Here is a 19,461-nt window from a genome sequence, read left to right as displayed (position 1 = left end):
GTTAAGATTATTGCCAGTAGTATGAATAAAGTGTATATTACTTATGTAATCTCTCTTCACCATGAATATAAATATTCAAACTTATTTCTGCATGCTTCGGTAATTTTGGATTTTGAGAATATAGGGGGTCTTCGGGTTATGACAGTCTCGACATACAACACCTCAAGTTTAGGGTGCTCACTCCCATAAAAACTTAAAAAAATTGAGATGTGTTTCAGCTTATGCTGTTTGCGTCATATTTACAGACTACCTGGGTGAATTAGTTTGGTTGCGCATGGGGGAGGAATATGCAGTAACGTGGTGTGTTTGTGTCTTTATGTTCTAGATTACGATTTTACAACTGTGTTAGGATAGGTAAGTGACTTAGGCTAGGGTGTGTTTCTACTTACACCAAAATTCGGGTTACCTCACTGTTGTAGGAATGGAACTATGTCTGAACCCGAGGACCCCTGTATGTGAAATCATGTTTGGGAATTTTTAAAGAAAAAACCTGGGTGTTGAGAGAAGGAATTAAAACAGGTAGTGAAATGGATGGAGTAAAGTTTTTCGTAATGCAGTTTTAGGAGAGAAACACTCAAGTGCAGAGTTTTTGTTGTGGAGGAAGCCGACACAGCCAGGTCAGAGCGCTCTGTCATCTTTTGGCACACAGCGAGGATTGTTTGTGGGTAGGGTGTGAGACACATTGATGTCTCGTGTGAGGATTGACCCCACAGCTGTAATGAGTTTATTAAAAGCTTAAGAATCTTTACTTCAAGCATCCAGATTCTACTGTGTCTTTGGGACTGTGGAAGAATTTAGGAATAGGTCAGAATATTAAAATATATTTGAATGGAGGATCACAGAAGGGAGGGAAAGTCTCTTTTTCGTTTAAATTCAAGTGAATTTATATGTTTTTGTCAAATGTATAGGGATGAGCCTAAACATAGTCTAGTAAGGAAAGATGGTCGGTGGAAATCACCACAATGTGTAAAATACTGATTGTGGTAATTACTTATTTCGTACTGACTTTTTACTGAAGTCAGTAGAAAAATTTTTGTAAGGTCTTCTTTAGGTTTATTCTATTCTTATTTTCCTTGTGAAGTCTTTCAGTTGCTTGTGAGAAATTTTTCCTACCATGAGGATTTCTAGCACATAACCCCCAAAGTAGAGGAGGGAATATTATAATTTAAAATGAAATGTGAATGTATTCATTTAGAAACTCAGTGTTGAACTTTCTTAAATGCGGTTTTGGATTTGGCTTAGAAAAAGCTTGAACAGCTACTCCTGAAATATCCGCCTGAAGAAGTAGAATCTCGCCGCTGGCAGAAGATAGCTGACGAGCTGGGCAATAGGACAGCGAAACAGGTAACTGAGTGGACGCCCCGTTTTGTTGGTAGGATTTTGATAGTTCTTTATGAAGACATCAGTGGATCTGCAGCATCATTTTTTAGCTACAGAGTGCTGTAGTATGTAGGGTTTTTAAATTTGCATTATATATTTTTGTGTTGATTTCAGAAATAACTTGAGATAATCCTGCTTTGGATCATTACTAAATACTAAAAAATAAAGCTGTAATGACTAAGTGTCTGTTGAACGCTTGAGATGCACCAGTTACGTTCTTTTGGTTGTGGTAGTAGTATCTCTGACATGGCCTTAGTTAGTATTCCCTGGTTGTCTCTAAAAAAACTAGCAGCTTTCTCCTTCATATTCCTGTCAACATTGATAGATGTGTTTTTGTTACAAGCACGAGCACTCATAAATTAAAAATATGGATTCTTTGGAATCCAACAATTTTGGAATGTGTCTTTGGTGTCAGTTTAAAATTATTTCTAGGTTTATGATAAATTTTAAATTGTTAGCATTTATTAGATACATATACACATTTTAATTTTTAAAATCTATTCAGTTATTACATGCTTGTATTCTGATGGGAATGATCGAGTAGAAAAGGCATAAATGATGATGTAAGATAGAATGAATAACTATAAGACGTTTAGCAGTGAATCCTGATTTGACAGTCCTTCAGGACCTCTATACCTGCTTTCAAGAGACTTAAATTTTAGTGGAAAGCATACACACTTAGATTAATAAATTTCAAAGTAGTACAAAAAAACATACTATTCTGGTACTGCATGTCTTGGTTTTATGTTAAAAGGCTTGTCATGTTTCCCTAGGTTGCCAGCCGAGTGCAGAAATATTTCATAAAACTAACTAAAGCTGGCATTCCAGTCCCAGGCAGGACACCAAACTTATATATATATTCCAAAAAGGTAAGAAGAAAATAGATGAAAATAAACCTCAGATCTTAGATTTAAACTTATCAAAGTTAAAGTTGCTAAATGTAAAAATGTATACGTTTATTAGAACAGAGTTGTTTTATTTTAAAATTTGACTTCCTCTAAGCGTTTGCGTTACAGTGGGCCTAAACACAGGGTAGGATTCCATTTTTGCTACTTAGTTTAATTGAGTGAGCACTAATGGTGTTTGTTCATGATTTTCTCAGGAGTAGGTTATGTGGAATGAGTGTTATGTGGAAGATTTTAGGTCAAATGTATATCAGAAAGGTCTTTGTGATGTTAAAGTATTTAGGATGTTTGACTCTTTAATAATCACAGTTAGTTTCCATTTTTTAGATATGCTATTTAAATCCAAGAATAGAAATGTTTATTTATTTAATACTCATTACGATTCTTAGAAGTGTAAGATTATCACGTTCATTTTACTGATAACAATGTTAGTAGCAGCTGTTATTCTCACTATTGAGTACTCTAGGCTGTTGTACAACCTTTTTTTTTTTCTGTGACAGAGAGAGTCAGAGAGAGGGACAGATAGGGACAGACTGACAGGAAGGGAGAGAGATGAGAAGCATCAATTCTTCGTTGTGGCACCTTAGTTGTTGAGTAGCCTGACCAGTGGTGGCACAGTGGATAGAGCATTGACTTGGGATGCTGAGGCCCCGGGTTTGAGGGCAGGTTCACCAGTTTGAGCACTAGGTCACCGGCTTGAGCGAGGTATCATCAACATGATCCTATGGTCACTGACTTGAGCCCGAGATTGCTAGCTTGGGCATGCGGTAACGGGCCCAGCTGGACCTTCACTATAATCCCCTTCAAAGCCTGTATGAGGGCTTTGTGCCTTGACCAAGGGCTACAGCAAACTGAGTGACCCCTAGCTTGAGCCAGCGACATTGAGTCCAAGCTGGTGAGCCTTGCTCAAACCAGATGAGCCCGCACTCAAGTTAGTGACCTTAAGGTCTCAAACCTGGGTCCTCCGCGTCCCAATCTGACGCTCTATCCACTGCGCCACTGTCTGGTCAGGCTGTACAACCTTTTTTTTTTTCTTTTAGATTTTTATTCATTTTTAGAAAGAGAGGAGAGAGAGACAGAGAGAAGGGGGGAAGAGCAAGAAACATCAACTCCCATATGTGCCTTGATCAGACAAGTCCTGGGTTTCGAACTGGCGACCTCAGTGTTCCTAGGTTGATGTTTTATCCGCTGTGCCACCACATGTCAGGCTGTACAGCCTTTCTATAGATGAGAAAACTAAGCCTTAAGATATGTTGGCCCTGGCTGATTGGCTCAGTGGTAGAGCGTTGGCCTGACGTGCAGTAGTCCCAGGTTCGATTCCCAGCCAGGGCACACAGGAGAAGTGCCCATCTGCTTTTCCACCCCTCCCCCTCTCCTTCCTCCCTGTCTCTTCCCCTCCCGCAGCCAAGGCTCCATTGGAGCAAAGTTGGCCCGGGCGCTGGGGATGGCTCCATGGCCTCTGCCTCAGGCGCTAGAATGTCTCTGTTTGCAACAGAGCAACGCCCCGGATGGGCAGAGCATCACCCCCTGGTGGGCGTGCTGGGTGGATCCCGGTCGGGCGCATGCGGGAGTCTGACTGCCTCCCCCGTTTCCAACTTCAGAAAAATACAAAAAAAAAAAAAAAAAAGATATGTTGAGTAGCCTGACCAGTGGTGGCACAGTGGATAGAGCATTGACTTGGGATGCTGAGGCCCCGTGTTTGAGGGCAGGTTCACCAGTTTGAGCACTAGGTCACCGGCTTGAGCGAGATATCATCAACATGATCCTATGGTCACTGACTTGAGCCCGAGATTGCTAGCTTGGGCATGTGGTAACGGGCCCAGCTGGACCTTCACTGTAATCCCCTTCAAAGACTGTATGAGAAGCAATCACTGAACAACTAAAGGGCTGCAGTTATGAGTTGATGCTTCTTATCTCTCTCCCTTCCTGTCTCTCTCTCTCTCTCTCTCTCTCTCTCTCTTTCTCTCTCACACACACACACACACACAAAAAAAAGAAAAAAACCAAAACAAGTGTTGTAGTCACATAACTATTAAGTCTGGGAACCATTGATCCTCTGATTCTGAACTTGAGGCATTTTTACTCTTCTCTGCCGGTCTCCACAGTGAAAAAGCTACCGACCTTCAAGGCTGCATCGAACTGTAGCCAGTTTTTGTTTGTTTGTTTGCTTTAATTGAAAATTTTAAAGCACATAATGGCCTAGTTTCATTTCTTTAGTAAATTATCCTGATACTTCCCCAACTCCACCACTGCCAGTCTTCACATAGAGAGAAGCTAAGAGTACATGGGGTCCTCAGGTTACAACAGTCTTGACATACGACCTTTTGAGTTTATGACACTCACCTCCATAAAAACTTTTAAAAATTGAAATGTAAGTGTTTCAGCTTATGCCATTAGCCTCGTACTTACGGACTCTGTGGATGTGGGCAAACTAGTTTTGGTTGCGTGCAGTGGAAGAATACGCAGTAGCGTGGTGCGTGAGTGAAGGAGTTGACGTCCTCCAGTACGCTCACCTATGCCATTTTGGCCTGCTAAAAATGCAAGTGTTTCATTTGTGTTGCTTTGTTTGGCAACTTTTTGGCGCTTATCATGGCTCCTAAACAAAAGTCAGAGCCCTCAGATAGTAGTGCTTCGAAGAAGTGGAAAGCCTATGATTTTACAACTGTGTTAGGATATGTAAGTGACTTAGACTAGGGTTATGTTTTGACTTACACCAAAATTCAGGTTATGTCGCTGTCATAGGAATGGAATTGTGTCATCACCTGAAGACCCCCTATATATCTGATACTGTGACCCTTCCTTATTGAGCTATTTTACATTAAGAATACTGTCTAGACAATTCTACGTTTTATAAGTTTTGTTTTTATTTTTTTTGCCAAGCTTTGGAAGCTTGTAATTTGTCAGTTTTTAATATTCTGGATTTTGTTTTCTCCTAAATATTAACATTACTGCCTGGCCAGGCAGTGGTGCAGTGGATAGAACATTGGCCTGGGATGCTGAGGACCCAGGTTTGAAACCCCAAGGTCACCAGCTTAAGCGTGGGGTTGCAAGCTTATGCATTGGATCCTAGACATGACCCCTTGGTCTCTGGCTTGAGCAAGAGGTCACTGGCTCAGCTGGAGCGCCCCTGTCAAGGCGCTCCATATGAGGAAGCAATCAATGAACAACTAACATGCCACAACTACAAATTGATACGTCTCATCTCTCTCCCTTCCTGTCTCTCTGTATGTGCGCTTAAAAATATACAGTATATATATTAGCTTTACCTATATTAGATATGTAGAATTCATCCAATAATTTTGGAATGGTAGAACCTTGGTAACCAACATTCAACTTAACCCTAATTTTTATGGTCAGTTTTTAAGTTATCCTTAGATGTGTCTTGTTCTTTATATTCACAGCTAAGACTAGATGATAACAAACGGAAAACTAAAGAAACCTAACTGCGTTTCCTCTTTTGGGTATAAAGAATTTCAAGTTAACAGATACTTTTACTCTAGAGATCTGGCCTAGTATAGACACAGTGATTCCTTGCTGTGGTTTAGACCTTGAATTTTGAAACATGAAATAGTGGTTCTTCATGGAGCTGAGGCTGCTCCTTGTGGCTGATGGGGAGAGGCATTCTGCAGAGAGATTTCGAGTGAGGGCTTTGGCATCACACTGGCCTAGTTTGTGATACTGGTTCTGCCACTATCTAGTTGCAGCACCTTGCACAAGCAGCTTCATCTCCCTGTGCCTTCATTTCTTTGTCTTAAATTACAGGTGATAGTATCTGCTTTATAGGAATGATGTGAGGATTAAATGAGATTGACATAGAGTAAGTGATCCATCAGTGTTAGGTTCTACTTGCACATATTCAACACGTTGTGGAAATATTTCTTATGTTTGTTAGTTTTATATTTGGCTTAGGCTACTTTATCTTCCCTAATCTTCTATTAGAGGACTGTAGCAGAGTTCAGTTCAAATTTTGAGTACTAAGAGTGTGGTAAATGCTGAAGATACAGATATAAATTAGATAATGAATATGTGGTCCTGTTTTGGGTACTCCTTGTACATTTTTTTTTTGTGTTTACTTTTTAAAGGCAAACTGTGGTTTAAAAATCCAGATAATAGAAAAAGTAGCCACGTAAGAATATGATGAAAAGGTAGAGGTGAAATCCTTCTAAACTTGTAGGAAGTAACATTTATATTTTTATCTCCTTGATTCTTTTAATGATTTTCTACTGTTCAAATTAAAATTTTGTTTTCTCATTTAGTCTTCAACAAGCAGACGGCAGCACCCCCTTAATAAGCATCTTTTTAAACCTTCCACTTTTATGACTTCCCACGAACCACCAGTGTATATGGATGAAGATGATGACCGATCTTGTTTTCATACCCACATGAGCACTGCTGTCGAGGAGGCGTCAGTAAGTTATCTATTTATGCTATATTTGTATGTTTGTCTACGCATTGTACAGATGAGGATACGGAATGAGGGCACCACGATTTTTGAATTATTCCTACTCTTCAGAGAATGTTGGCTTATTTTTTATTTTTTATTTTTATTTATTTATTTTTACAGGGATAGAAAGAGAGTCAGAGAGAGGGATAGATAGGGACAGACAGGAACGGAGAGACATGAGAGGCATCAATCATTGGTTTTTCGTTGCAACACCTTAGTTGGTCATTGATTGCTTTCTCATGTGTGCCTTGACTGCGGGCCTTTAGCAGACCGAGTAACCCCTTGCTCAAGCCAGCGACCGTGGGTCAAGCTGGTGAGCTTTTTTTTTTTTTTTTTTTTTGCTCAAGCCAAATGAGCCCACACTCAAGCTGCTGACCTCGGGGTCTCGAACCTGGGTCCTTCTGCATCCCAGTTCGATGCTCTATCCAGTGCGCCACTGCCTGGTCAGGCTTTTTTTTAATTTTTTAATTAACAACTCAAAGGTATAGGTCTTGTATTACAATGTGTTTAAATTTTTTTTTATAAAAAAATTTATAAAAGCCACCTGCACCCATCACCGAACTTCAGTTATCAATTTGTAGTCATCTTATTTTCATCTGTACTTTCAACCCCTCCCAACTTTCTCACAAATTATTTTGGAGCAAGTCTTAGACATCACACAATACAGTGTGTCGTAAAGTCATGGTGCACTTTTGACCGGTCACAGGAAAGGGCAACAAAAGACAATAGAAATGTGAAATCTGCACCAAATAAAAGGAAAACTCTCCCAGTTTCATACCTATTCAGTGCAGTTCAATGTGGGCTCACGCACAGATTTTTTAGGGCTCCTTAGGTAGCTATCCCGTATAGCTTCTACAGACTTGTCACTGACTGATGGCCTACCAGAACGGGGTTTCTCCACCAAACTGCCGGTTTCCTTCAACTGCTTATCCCACCGAGTAATGTTATTCCTATGTGGTGGTGCTTCATTATAAACACGCCGATATTCATGTTGCACTTTGGTCATGGATTCGAATTTAGCGAGCCACAGAACACACTGAACTTTCCTCTGTACCATCCACATCTCGACTGGCATGGCCGTGGGCTGCTCCGTTGTATACACGGTGTTACGTCATCATCTGCGCATGCGCACATGCTGCCACATCATCCTACAGAAACTGGGAGGGTTTTCCTTTTATTTGGTCCAGATTTCACATTTCTATCGTCTTTTGTTGCTTTCCTGTGACCGGTCAAAAGTGCACCATGACTTTACGGACACAATGTATTATTATTATATCTGTAATGATCTAAATCTTTTGGAGGGAAGCAGAGAGAGAGAGGAACAGACAGGGTCAGACCAGATAGAAAGGGAGAGAGATGAGAAGCATCAACTTGTAGTTGTGGCACCTTAGTTGTTTATAGATTGCTTTCTCATATGTGCCTTGATTGGAGGGTTCCAGCTGACCCATTGACCCCTTGCTCAAGCCAGCAACATTGGGCTTCAAGCTAGCCATGATGGGGTTATTTCTATGATCCCATGCTCAAGCTGGTGACCCCATTCTCAAGTTGATGAGCCTGCACTCAAGCTAGTGACCTCAGGATTTCAAATCTGGGTCCTCAGCATCCCAGGTCCACGCTCTGTCCACTGTGCCACCACCTGGTCAGGCTCTTTTTTCATTTTATTTTGAAATTAATGGGATGATATTGATCAACAAGAGTACATAGGGTTTCAATGAACATCAGTAGTCATTATTCTGAGTGTGCTGCATGCTTACCACCCAAAGCACATCATTTTCCATTATCATGTATTTGTCCCTCTTTAAATTCTTTATATAGTCAAATATACAGTCAGTTCACACTCCCCCAGTCATAAATTGCAATCGATTTTCTCCTTCCTTCTCTCCTCTTATTCCTCTCACAATTGTTTTTTTTCTATCATTCTTAAAAAACTGGGTCATTTGTCTTGTAGAATTTGCCACTGTGTGTATATTACTTTTTGCATCTCCTTGGTGTCATTTAACCTGTTTCTCTTTTCCCTGAATTTCCTGTAAATTGTTAGTTCTAGGTAAATGATCAGACTCAGATTTGTTTGTTCATGAGGGTGGGCAGGGCTACTTAAATGTGTACTTTCATCAATCTGCTCGTCTCTCTCTCTTTTGACATAGTAATCATTGATTGTTGCCTGATCCATTAATTCATTAGATGTTAAAAATAGTGATATTCTTTCATTTCTTTTTCATTTATTTGACGGATTATAAAGTAAACTCTTCTCATCAACTATTTGATTATCCTACATGTAGAAAAATGTGGCATAATTGCTGGAGGAGGGTAGGGGAACTGGGAAGACACAAATAAACTTTACACTGGTTATTTGAGGGGGAGTAGTAAGATAAGGTCAGAAGGAACATTGTTAATTATTTTTCTTTTTTTTAGTATATGTGCTGCCGAAGCGAGTACGTATTTTTCTTTTTTTTAAATATGCAGAGATACCTTTGCTCTTTTTATAGTGAGCATTTATTACTTTAGTAATTTGAAAAAAAAACAACTTTGAAATAAATCTAATCCCAGCCACCAACATGAACACTGGACAATTTTAGAACACTTTGGACCACTGCTTGAGTCTTCCCTTTGTTTTCTTGTTTTTAAAATAATAGTTTATTCTTCTAATATCCTCCAAAAATGACTGATGTTAAATTTTGTATTCTTAAGAACTGTTGGACTTAAATATATTCATATTTAATGTGTTTCAGGACACTGATAGTTGTAACCTATTCAAGTTGGATTTTGAATTTTTTTGACAAGACTCTAGTTGTCTTTGGTAGCTTCCTTTCTGTCTGCTATGTCAAGGAAGTTCTGGGCTCATTTTGTATGTTTCTTATCTTCGGGAATGTTCCTTGCTGTTTGGTTGATCACTGTTTCCAGGCCTATTTAATGACCAGAGCTGGGAAATATGTTAGATATATTTTAGTTCAAAGATAAAATACATCATAATAAGTTTATATTTTTATTTCACATTCAACTTAAGTATTGTGAGGATTTTATTTTCCCCTGTTGATCTTAAATATCTATCTCCTTTCTCCTATTTTGGAAATCCCATTTATCAATAACGTCACTTTCTTCATTGTACACTGCTCACAACAGTCTCAGAATACAATACTAACACTACCATCAATAATATTACTGAAAACATTTTATATTTCAGTTCTTTTTTTTTTTTTTTTTTTGCCTCTGGATATATCCCAATACAGAAGTAAAGGCAAATTACACTTTTTAAATCTTCTTGAAATAATTCCTCTGTTTTATTAGCTAGATGCTAATTTGGCTAATTCATTTTATTTTACTTCCTATTCATAGCTATTCTTTTTTATTGCTACTAATGTTTTTATTTTTTTATACTGAAATTCATTTTGAGGATATAATTAACATTCTAATTCCTTATAAAGGACATAAAGATGACCTATGTCTTTTTTAGTATTCTGATTATATATAGTAATTTGAAAAGGACATTTTAATGAAAAGTCAGCAAATAAAAGTAAGTTTCCTTTGTTCTCTTTCTAGATTAATCAAATATTGATTGTATACTTTGATATTACTCTTATAAAATACCTAGTCTTTAAAAATTTTTTAACTTGTCTTTTGAAAACAGATGATACCTGGTATGTCTTTAGATATGCTATTTGTATGTAATTTTGTACTTTGTGAATATCAGAATTATTTATTTGAAAAATATTTATTTACAATTAGTATAGATTAGGCTCTGCTAGAGTTTAGCTAAACAGTTATAAACAAAATATCTGTGAGCTTTGCTCATAAACTTGAGTCTTAGGAGATAAATGTATAATCGTATCAATAAATTTCAGATTTTAAAAAGTATTTTCCTGTGTGACCTGTGGTGGCACAGTGGATAAAGCATCGACCTGGAATGCTGAGGTCGCCTGTTCGAAACCCTGGGCTTGCCTGGTCAAGGCACATATGGGAGTTGATGCTCTCTCTCTCTCTCTCTCCCTCTCTCTCTTTCCCCTCTCTAAAAATGAATAAATTTAAAAAAAAAAAGTGCTTCCCAAATAGGCACTAGCCTAATTACGGTATTTAAGAGGTACTTGGTTTAGGTTGGGAGTCTGAGTGAGAGACCTGAGGAGCTGACAGGCTGACAGTTGAAGGATGAATGACATTTAGCCAGGAGAGGAGTGGTGGCAGAATATTTAAAAGACGTACATTTCAAGAACCCTGGCAGGCTATGATATGGTAGATTTAACTTCCGTTTGATTGATTTTACTTATTTTTAAATGAGCACCAGTTCAAATCATCTTGATTATGTTAAAATAGCTGTTCAAATATATACAGTAGTCCTCTGATACATTTCTTTTTTTTTTTTTTTTTTTCTCTGATACATTTCAAGACACCCCTCTCCCTCTGTGGGTGCCTGAACCACAGCGAGTACCGAACCCTATGAATACTGTTTTTTTTTCTTGTATTTACATACCTATGATAAAGTTTAATTTATAAACTAGGCAATTTCACAGGTAAAAGATTTGTTCTTACTGTAGATCTTATCAACCTTAGCATATGAATTTTTTCTTTCCTCAGAAAGTTGAGAATTTTCACCTTTTTACTTCAAGGAAGCACTTGACTACTTCTCTTTGGCATACCCAAATGTCCAGCATCACTGCTCTAGCAATTTGGGCCCATCGTTAAGTAAAATAAGGGCTATTTGAACACAAGCACTGTGATACTATGAACGCCTGATACCTGAAACAGTTGCTAGGTGACTAACAGGTGGTTAGCACGTACAGTTTGGATACGCTGGGCAAGGAATAATTTATGTCCCAGGCTGAATGGATTGGGCTGGCGTGTGATTTCATCATGATACTCAGAATGATGCACAATTTAAAACTTATGAATTGTTGATTTCTAGAATTTTCCATTTAATATTTTCAGACTGAAAACAACTGAAACTGGAAAGCAGAACTTTAGAGGATAAGGAAGATCCTACTATTTGAAGCCTCTAAGTGGTAAAATTTATAGGTTTTAGGTTTGTTTGTTTTTTTTTCAAAAAAGCAGTAGCTAAGAGACAGTGTGATTATATATATATACTTTCTTAGTTTTAGACCTCCACACCCTTTTAGCCTCATTGGATTATTCATAATATTTTTTCCTTTAATTTTTTTTTTTAAACAGAGAGAGAGAGAGTCAGAGAGAGGGATAGATAGGGACAGACAGACAGGAATGGAGAGAGATGAGAAGCATCAATCATCAGTTTTTCGTTGCAACACCTTAGTTGTTCATTGATTGCTTTCTCATATGTGCCTTGACCGTGGGCCTTCAGCAGACCGAGTAACCCCTTGCTTGAGCCAGTGATGTTGGGTCCAAGCTGGTGAGCTTTGCTCAAACCAAATGAGCCCGTGCTCAAGCTGGCGACCTTGGGGTCTTGAACCTGGGTCCTCTGCATCCCAGTCCGACGCTCTATCCACTGCACCACCACCCGGTCAGGCTCCTTTAATTTTTTGAGTAGCATGAACATTCATGTTAGGACCTCACTCAGAGTTAACAAAAAGCTCACTACTCGAAGGATGAAGTAAATTTAAAACAATTACAACTAGGAAATCTGTTTATAGTTGAGTAATTATTTTGGACTTTTTGTTTTTAACGGTGACAAATACACACAACATAAAATTTAACATTTTGCCCTGGCCGGTTGGCTCAGCGGTAGAGCATCAGCCTGGCGTGCAGAAGTCCCGGGTTCGATTCCCGGCCAGGGCACACAGGAGAAGCGCCCATTTGCTTCTCCACCCCTCCCCCTCTCCTTCCTCTCTGTCTCTCTCTTCCCCTCCTGCAGCCGAGGCTCCATTGGAGCAAAGATGGCCCAGGCGCTGGGGATGGCTCCTTAGCCTCTGCCCCAGGCGCTAGAGTGGCTCTGGTCACAGCAGAGCGACGCCCTGGAGGGGCAGAGCATCGCCCCTGGTGGGCGTGTCAGGTGGATCCCGGTCGGGTGCATGCGGGAGTCTGTCTGACTGTCTCTCCCCGTTTCCAGCTTCAGAAAAATACAAAAAAAAAAAAAAAAATTTAACATTTTGCCAGTTTTAAGAGTATACAGTTCACTGGTGTTAAGTCCATTCATATTATCATTCAAGCTTCAGAACTCTACAGTTCACAAAACTGAAACTTTGCATCCATTTAACAAGATCTCCCCATTCTCTCCTTCTTCCAACCCTTGGCAACTCCCATTCTGTTTTATGTCTTTTTGTCCTGTGACTGGCTTATATCACCTAGCATAATGTCTTCAATGTTCATTTATCTCGTAACTTGACATAATTTCCTTCCTTTTTAAGGACATACCAATGTTTATCCATTCATCTGTCAGTGGACACTGAGGTTGCTTCCACGTTTGGCCTATTGTGAACAGTGCTGTGATAATATGTGTGTATAAAGATCTATTCAGCCTCCTCTTTTACTTGGGTGTATACCCAGCAGTAGAATGACTGGATCGTATGGTAATTCTATGTTTAATTTTTGAGGAACCTGCATACTGTTTTTCATAGTGGCTGCAATATTTTCACGACCAGTGACCAAGGGTTTCAATTTCTCTACATCCTGTCAGTACTTATTATTTTGTTTTGTTTTTGTTTTTCTTTCCTTTGTGATAGTAGCCACCCTAATGGGTATGAGGTAATTTAACTTTTTTCCTAATCTTAGTATTGTTGATCAAATTTAATAATATCCTTAGACTTAAAATGTAAATTTAAATTTTAGCAGAGTTTTTACTTTTGTATTTTCTTAAAATATCTGAATTCAATAAATTTCATTATAAAATTTCTTACTATATTTAGGTTATGTATTTATCAGTTTCATATTTATTAGATTATTTATATTGTCTTAATGGTGACATAGGAAGGCAGTAGCTATTATTTAATATCTCTAGTTGACAAAAATTTGAAATGGATGAAAGCTAGTAGGAGATGAGGTAGATGAAGTGTGAGATTGTAAAGAATCTTTTATCCAGCTAAGGTCTTTGGACCTGATGCTAGACAGTCAGGAAGCCATTGGGAGATTCTCAATAATAGTGGGGGGTAGAGGAAGGGATTAGGGACTTTATAAACCTGATTTGAGAGAGATATTAAAAAGTGTTAAGTAGTGGCACAATTTCTTGGATTAGATATAAGACAGTGAAAAATTAAGAATAACTCTTTTATTTAGGCTCTGGGTTGCTGAGTATGTAAGGAGTTAGAGTCAGACAAATCTGGGTCCAAAACATCAAGCTCGCAATTAATTATAATTAGCTGTTTGGCATGCGGCAAATGTTTTAATTTCTATAAAGGCCAGGTTCCTTGAAACATTGTAATTTAACAATACCTAACATGGAGAGCAGGAGGGATGACAGAGGCAAGGGTGGTCTGGTCCAGGGTCGGGAATTGGTAAAACGGGGTCAGTGAATTGGGTGTGCTTTTAGGAGCGTTGTAGAGATTAGTGACCATGGGATTAGTCATGAGATAGCAAAGGAAAGAAATGGGTTCAGGGTGACAGAACACAAATAAATTGGGAGAATCAGCAGCAGTGACTCATCTATCAACTTCAGCTTCCTATATTTACATAGTTTTTATTACTCATTTCTTTTATACTTGATTGTAAATAATCATCTTTTTAACTTATATCCTTGAGTAAGAGAGAAATGTACCACCTTGATACTTTTCAAGTACAGAGCAGAAAGCAAAGTGGAGTTTGGTTTGTTAAGAAAATGTCTATTTACCAGAGGAAGCATAAAATTTGTTAGATTGAAGAAGAGGAGCTTCCTGCTGATTAGGGAAAAGTAGGTTATCAAGGCTCTCAAGGAGCCACAAATGTGTCAGGATGGAGTAAGTCTGCACTGGTGTATGACAGAGACGGGAGTCATGTCATTTTTCCCTCGTTCTTGCCTTATGAAGTAGTATACTACAATTTAGTATTACTATTGCATTAGGAAATCCTCCAAAAGTATTAGTGTGAAGTACTGCTAATAGCAGTGTTACTTTTCTGTGCTGCTAATTCTCTGAAAGGTGAGTCATCATAAAGGTGAAAAATCTTGCTGATAGAAAATATTCTGTCACTATTTCTTACACTTAGTTTACTTTCATGATCAGACTAACATTTTGTTTTGTGTTTTGTTATTTCAATAGGATGAAGAAAGTATTCCTATTATGTATAGGAATTTACCTGAATATAAGGAACTATTACAGTTTAAAAAGTTAAAGAAGCAGAAGCTTCAGCAAATGCAAGCTGAAAGTGGATTTGTACAGCATGTGGGCTTCAAGGTAAATTTGAGATAATTGACAAAAAATGTATATATTTAAAGTATAAAAAGATCACTTTACAAGGTTACCATTTTTTTTGTATGGTGAGAACACTTAAGATATACTCTCGGCAAATTTCAGGTGATGCATACTTGAAACATTATTATTGGCCCTGGTCGGTGGCTCAGTGGATAGAACATTGGCCCAGCTTATGGATATCCTGGGTTCATTTTCAGTCAGGGCACACAAGAGAAGCAACCATCTGCTTCTCTTCCTTTCTTTCTCCCCCTTCTTTCCCTCTTCTCTCACAGCCAGTGGCTCCATTCAAGCATCGGCCCTGGGGCAGAGGATGGCTTGGTTGATCTGAGTATGTCAACCTCAGGTGCTAAAAATAGCTTGACTAATTTGAACATTGGCCCCAGACAGGGTTTGCCTGGTGGATCCTGTATGGGGCACATGCGGTAGTCTGGAGTCTGTCTCACTATCTCCCCTCCTCTCACTTAAAAAAAAGAGAGAGAGCCCTGGCTGGTTGGCTCAGCGGTAGAGCGTCGGCCTAGCGTGCGGAGGACCCGGGTTCGATTCCCGGCCAGGGCACACAGGAGAAGCGCCCATTTGCTTCTCCGCCCCTCCGCCGTGCTTTCCTCTCTGTCTCTCTCTTCCCCTCCCGCAGCCAAGGCTCCATTGGAGCAAAGATGGCCCGGGCGCTGGGGATGGCTCTGTGGCCTCTGCCTCAGGCGCTAGAGTGGCTCTGGTCGCAACATGGCGACGCCCAGGATGGGCAGAGGTTCTGGTCGCAACATGGCGACGCCCAGGATGGGCAGAGCATCGCCCCCCCTGGTGGGCAGAGCATCGCCCCATGGTGGGCATGCCGGGTGGATCCCGGCCGGGCGCATGCGGGAGTCTGTCTGACTGTCTCTCCCTGTTTCCAGCTTCAGAAAAATGAAAAAAAAAAAAAAGAGAGAGAGAAAGAATTATCATTAACTGTAATCACCACACTGTACATTAGATCTCCAGAACTTATCATTGAAAGTTTGTACCCTTTGACCAGTATCTCCCCATTTTTCCTGTTGTTATCCCCCAGCCTGTTGTGCTCTGTTCTCTGACTTTGACTTTTTCAGATTCTACCTATAAGCGAGATCTCACAGCATTTGTCTCTCACTGCCTGGCTTATTTCAATTTGCATAATGTTTTCTTAGGTTCATCCATGTTGTCACAAATGGCAGGGTTCCTTTCTGTTTTACGGCTGAACTGTGTGTGTGTATGAAATTTTCTTTATCATTGCACCCATGGAGCTATTTCTCTTTGTTGCTGCTGTTCATGGATCAGAAATTTCTTTTTCCTTTTAGATTCAGTTATCTTTACTATTTTTTCAGAGGTTAGTAGAAATACATTTATTCATTCCACAGAATTTTGAAATACCCATTATGTCTTAAACACTTTGCTTGAGATTCATCAGTATCAAGACACTCAGTTTCTGCCCTTATTCTATTTTCATCCCAGGGAGTTTAGAGAAATTGAATAAGTAAAATAGTGAGTACGACTAGAGTGCACATTGGAGAGCAGTGAGAGGCTATTGAGGTGCCTTGTAAATCTTGCTAATGAGTTTAAACTAACCGAATGGATTGAGGAATCATTATAGAATTTTCAGCAGATAGTGATATGAAATTTGCATTTTAGAAAGGTCATTCTTAAATTATTAGTATTGATAACCTATAGGAAGGTGGTTGATTTAGAGTGAATGACTTATTTTCTGACTTCTATAATATTAAATTTTTTTAACAATAATGTATTCATGTATGTTATTTATGTAACTGAAAAAATTAAGTGAAGACGAAAAAGATGATTCTGACCTTAGTGTGGAGAATGGATAGGAATAAAGGAAGGCAGGAGGCAGGGAGACCGGGTTAGAGATTTTTTTGGTAATTTGGACAAAAGATGAGAATTTCCTGAATTTGCCTGGTGGCTGTGGAAATAGAGATTGGCCGATTTGAGAACACTTTAGGCATTAGATGCGTTTGGAGAAAGTAATAATGAGACCATAAATTATAGATTTGCTGGTAGAGGTATACATAAAAATACTGATGTGTGCTGTGACTGATAAACTGAAATTTAAAACAAAATTTATATATCTCTGGTTTTCTGGTGTGACCATTAGCCAGACTATATTATGTGGTTTTTCCTTTTGATCTTATTGTGATTCTGCTTTTTTAGAGAGTTTCCTGGTTGACAGCTCTGGCCTTTCACGAGGAAACTCTTCACTTCTCATAGTTTTGCTGCAAGACCCAGCTGTGGCTTGTTGGCCAGTCTGTCAGCTGTTCTGGTTGGCCCAATGATCAAAGAAACCAGAGATGAGATTGACTTTGATTTTCAGAATAGCACAGAAGGCTACACTGAGGGCCACCACAAGGCCACCACCCTGAGAAAGAGCTAGGTCTTCCATTTCTTCATGGTGGTCAGTGGGTATCAGGGAGCTTCAGGCTTTGGAGAGTAATTTGGTAAAATAAAAGTTCAGAGTGGCTTTTGTGTTATCTTGGTTTATATTTGGTGCAATAGTTTGTTAAATAGTTCTGTAACAGATTTGGATGGTTTTAATTATAGTACTAAGTGACTGGTTCTCAGTCACAGTCACTGTACACTAGTTTGAGGTACCTTTTGAGTGAATAGTTACTAATCAAATGATGAAGTTTATAGATGATTTATTTAAAACTTAAAAAAACTAACATTTATTAATGTTATTTCTTATAATGTCCCTCTTACCCACCTATTGCTTGATCTTAAATGGCTGGAATGCCAGTTCATTGGCTAGAAATTGTGTCGGACTCACAACTGTTTCTGTGTTAGACCACTGCTAGTGCACTGGGCGAGAGGGGAGGGTGTCTGTGTGCACATCGTGTTTCTCGGCAGAGAAGAGAGTTTTGGAATAATCTTGCTTAATACCTTTTCTCTCTGAATCTTTTGTAGTGTGATAACTGTGGCATAGAACCTATCCAGGGTGTTCGGTGGCATTGCCAGGATTGTCCCCCAGAAATGTCTTTGGATTTCTGTGATTCCTGTTCAGACTGGTAAGTAAGTGTTTTCTTCATTGTGGATCTTAAATTTTGAAAAGTAAAAGAGCTTCTCAGCAACTAGTGAGTTTAATTTCCAGACTACTTAGGAAATCACCACATCTACTGATTAAACTTTATTGTTCTAAAGTGATATAGAAATTTTCCATAATCATTATATGTTTCAAGTAATTTTCCAGTAGAGATTTTGATAGATTAATAGATTTAAATTTGGTCAAGCTGTGAGGAAGGTGTTTTTGTGTTTTGTTTTGTTTTTTGCTGTTGTATTTTTCTGAAGCTGGAAACAGGGAGAGACAGTCAGACAGACTCCCGCATGCGCCCGACCGGGATCCACCCGGCACGCCCACCAGGGGCGACGCTCTGACCCTCCGGGGCGTCGCTCTGCTGCGACCAGAGCCACTCTAGCGCCTGGGGCAGAGGCCAAGGAGCCATCCCCAGCGCCCGGGCCATCCTTGCTCCAATGGAGCCTTGGCTGCGGGAGGGGAAGAGAGAGACAGAGAGGAAGGAGAAGGGGAGGGGTGGAGAAGCAAATGGGCGCTTCTCCTATGTGCCCTGGCCGGGAATTGAACCCGGGTCCGCCGCACGCCAGGCCGACGCTCTACCGCTGAGCCAACCGGCCAGGGCCGGAAGGTGTTTTTTTTAATTGAATTTATTGGGGTGACATTGGTTAATAAAATTATACAGGTTTCAGGTGCAAAATTCTATAATACATCATCTGTATATTGTACTGTGTGCTCAGCACCCCAGGTCAAGTCTCCCTCCATCACCATCTATCCCCCTTCTAGGCCAGAATGCATCCACTGCCATGTAATGACATGTTTCTGTGTGTGTGTTTTTTCTTTGCAGCCTACATGAAACAGATATTCACAAAGAAGATCACCAATTAGAACCTGTTTATAGGTCAGAGACATTTTTAGACAGAGACTACTGTGTGTCGTCCCAGGGCACCAGTTATAATTACCTTGACCCAAACTACTTTCCAGCAAACAGATGACATGGAAGAGAACCTCCTGTACTAGTCCTCTTCAACACATAGCAATGGTATCATTGTGAATTATGTGCACAGTTTGGAAAGATTCTCTGCTTTCCCTGAAATGACACTCACAGCATGACAGCTTCCTGAGTGTCCTCGTCAAGTCCAGCTCTGCACTGTTGTGGCTCTAGATCACTGTTCAGCAGCTGAACATTCCTGGTGAGCAAAGGGTTTCCTTGGTGACTGTCTCACCACCACCTTACAGTCTTTCAGGTGGCTCTTAAATAGGTGAGATGGAAATGAGAGCACACATTAGAAGTGAGTAAATTCCAAAGGTTTCAAAGAACTTGGTCATAAATATGATAATGAGAAGACAAAGTATTTATATTAAAACAGTTTAGTAGCTTTCAGTTTTGTGAAAATAGTTTTCAGCACAGAAACTGACTTCTTT

The 19,461-nt window shown here is 39.5% G+C and overlaps 1 protein-coding gene across 6 annotated transcripts in view; it reads left to right on the top strand.

The window, feature by feature from the left end:
• Positions 1 to 19,389, top strand: part of ZZZ3 (zinc finger ZZ-type containing 3) — a 118,162-nt gene extending 98,773 nt beyond the window's left edge. For all 6 annotated transcript variants that reach the window (XM_066376593.1, XM_066376592.1, XM_066376588.1 and 3 more), the window contains 6 exons: positions 1,243 to 1,344; positions 2,154 to 2,249; positions 6,542 to 6,694; positions 14,859 to 14,993; positions 17,934 to 18,034; positions 18,884 to 19,389. In XM_066376593.1, the coding sequence (XP_066232690.1) occupies positions 1,243 to 1,344; positions 2,154 to 2,249; positions 6,542 to 6,694; positions 14,859 to 14,993; positions 17,934 to 18,034; positions 18,884 to 19,031 (735 nt within the window). In that variant the 3' untranslated portion in view covers positions 19,032 to 19,389. The remainder of the gene's footprint in view (positions 1 to 1,242; positions 1,345 to 2,153; positions 2,250 to 6,541; positions 6,695 to 14,858; positions 14,994 to 17,933; positions 18,035 to 18,883) is intronic.
• Positions 19,390 to 19,461: the final 72 nt, after the last annotated feature.

This window comes from Saccopteryx leptura, chromosome 3 (assembly GCF_036850995.1).
Source record: "Saccopteryx leptura isolate mSacLep1 chromosome 3, mSacLep1_pri_phased_curated, whole genome shotgun sequence".
Classification (NCBI taxonomy): Eukaryota; Metazoa; Chordata; class Mammalia; order Chiroptera; family Emballonuridae; genus Saccopteryx; species Saccopteryx leptura.
The sequence above is the reverse complement of the archived record's forward strand: the minus strand, read 5'-3'. Positions and strand labels throughout refer to the sequence as shown.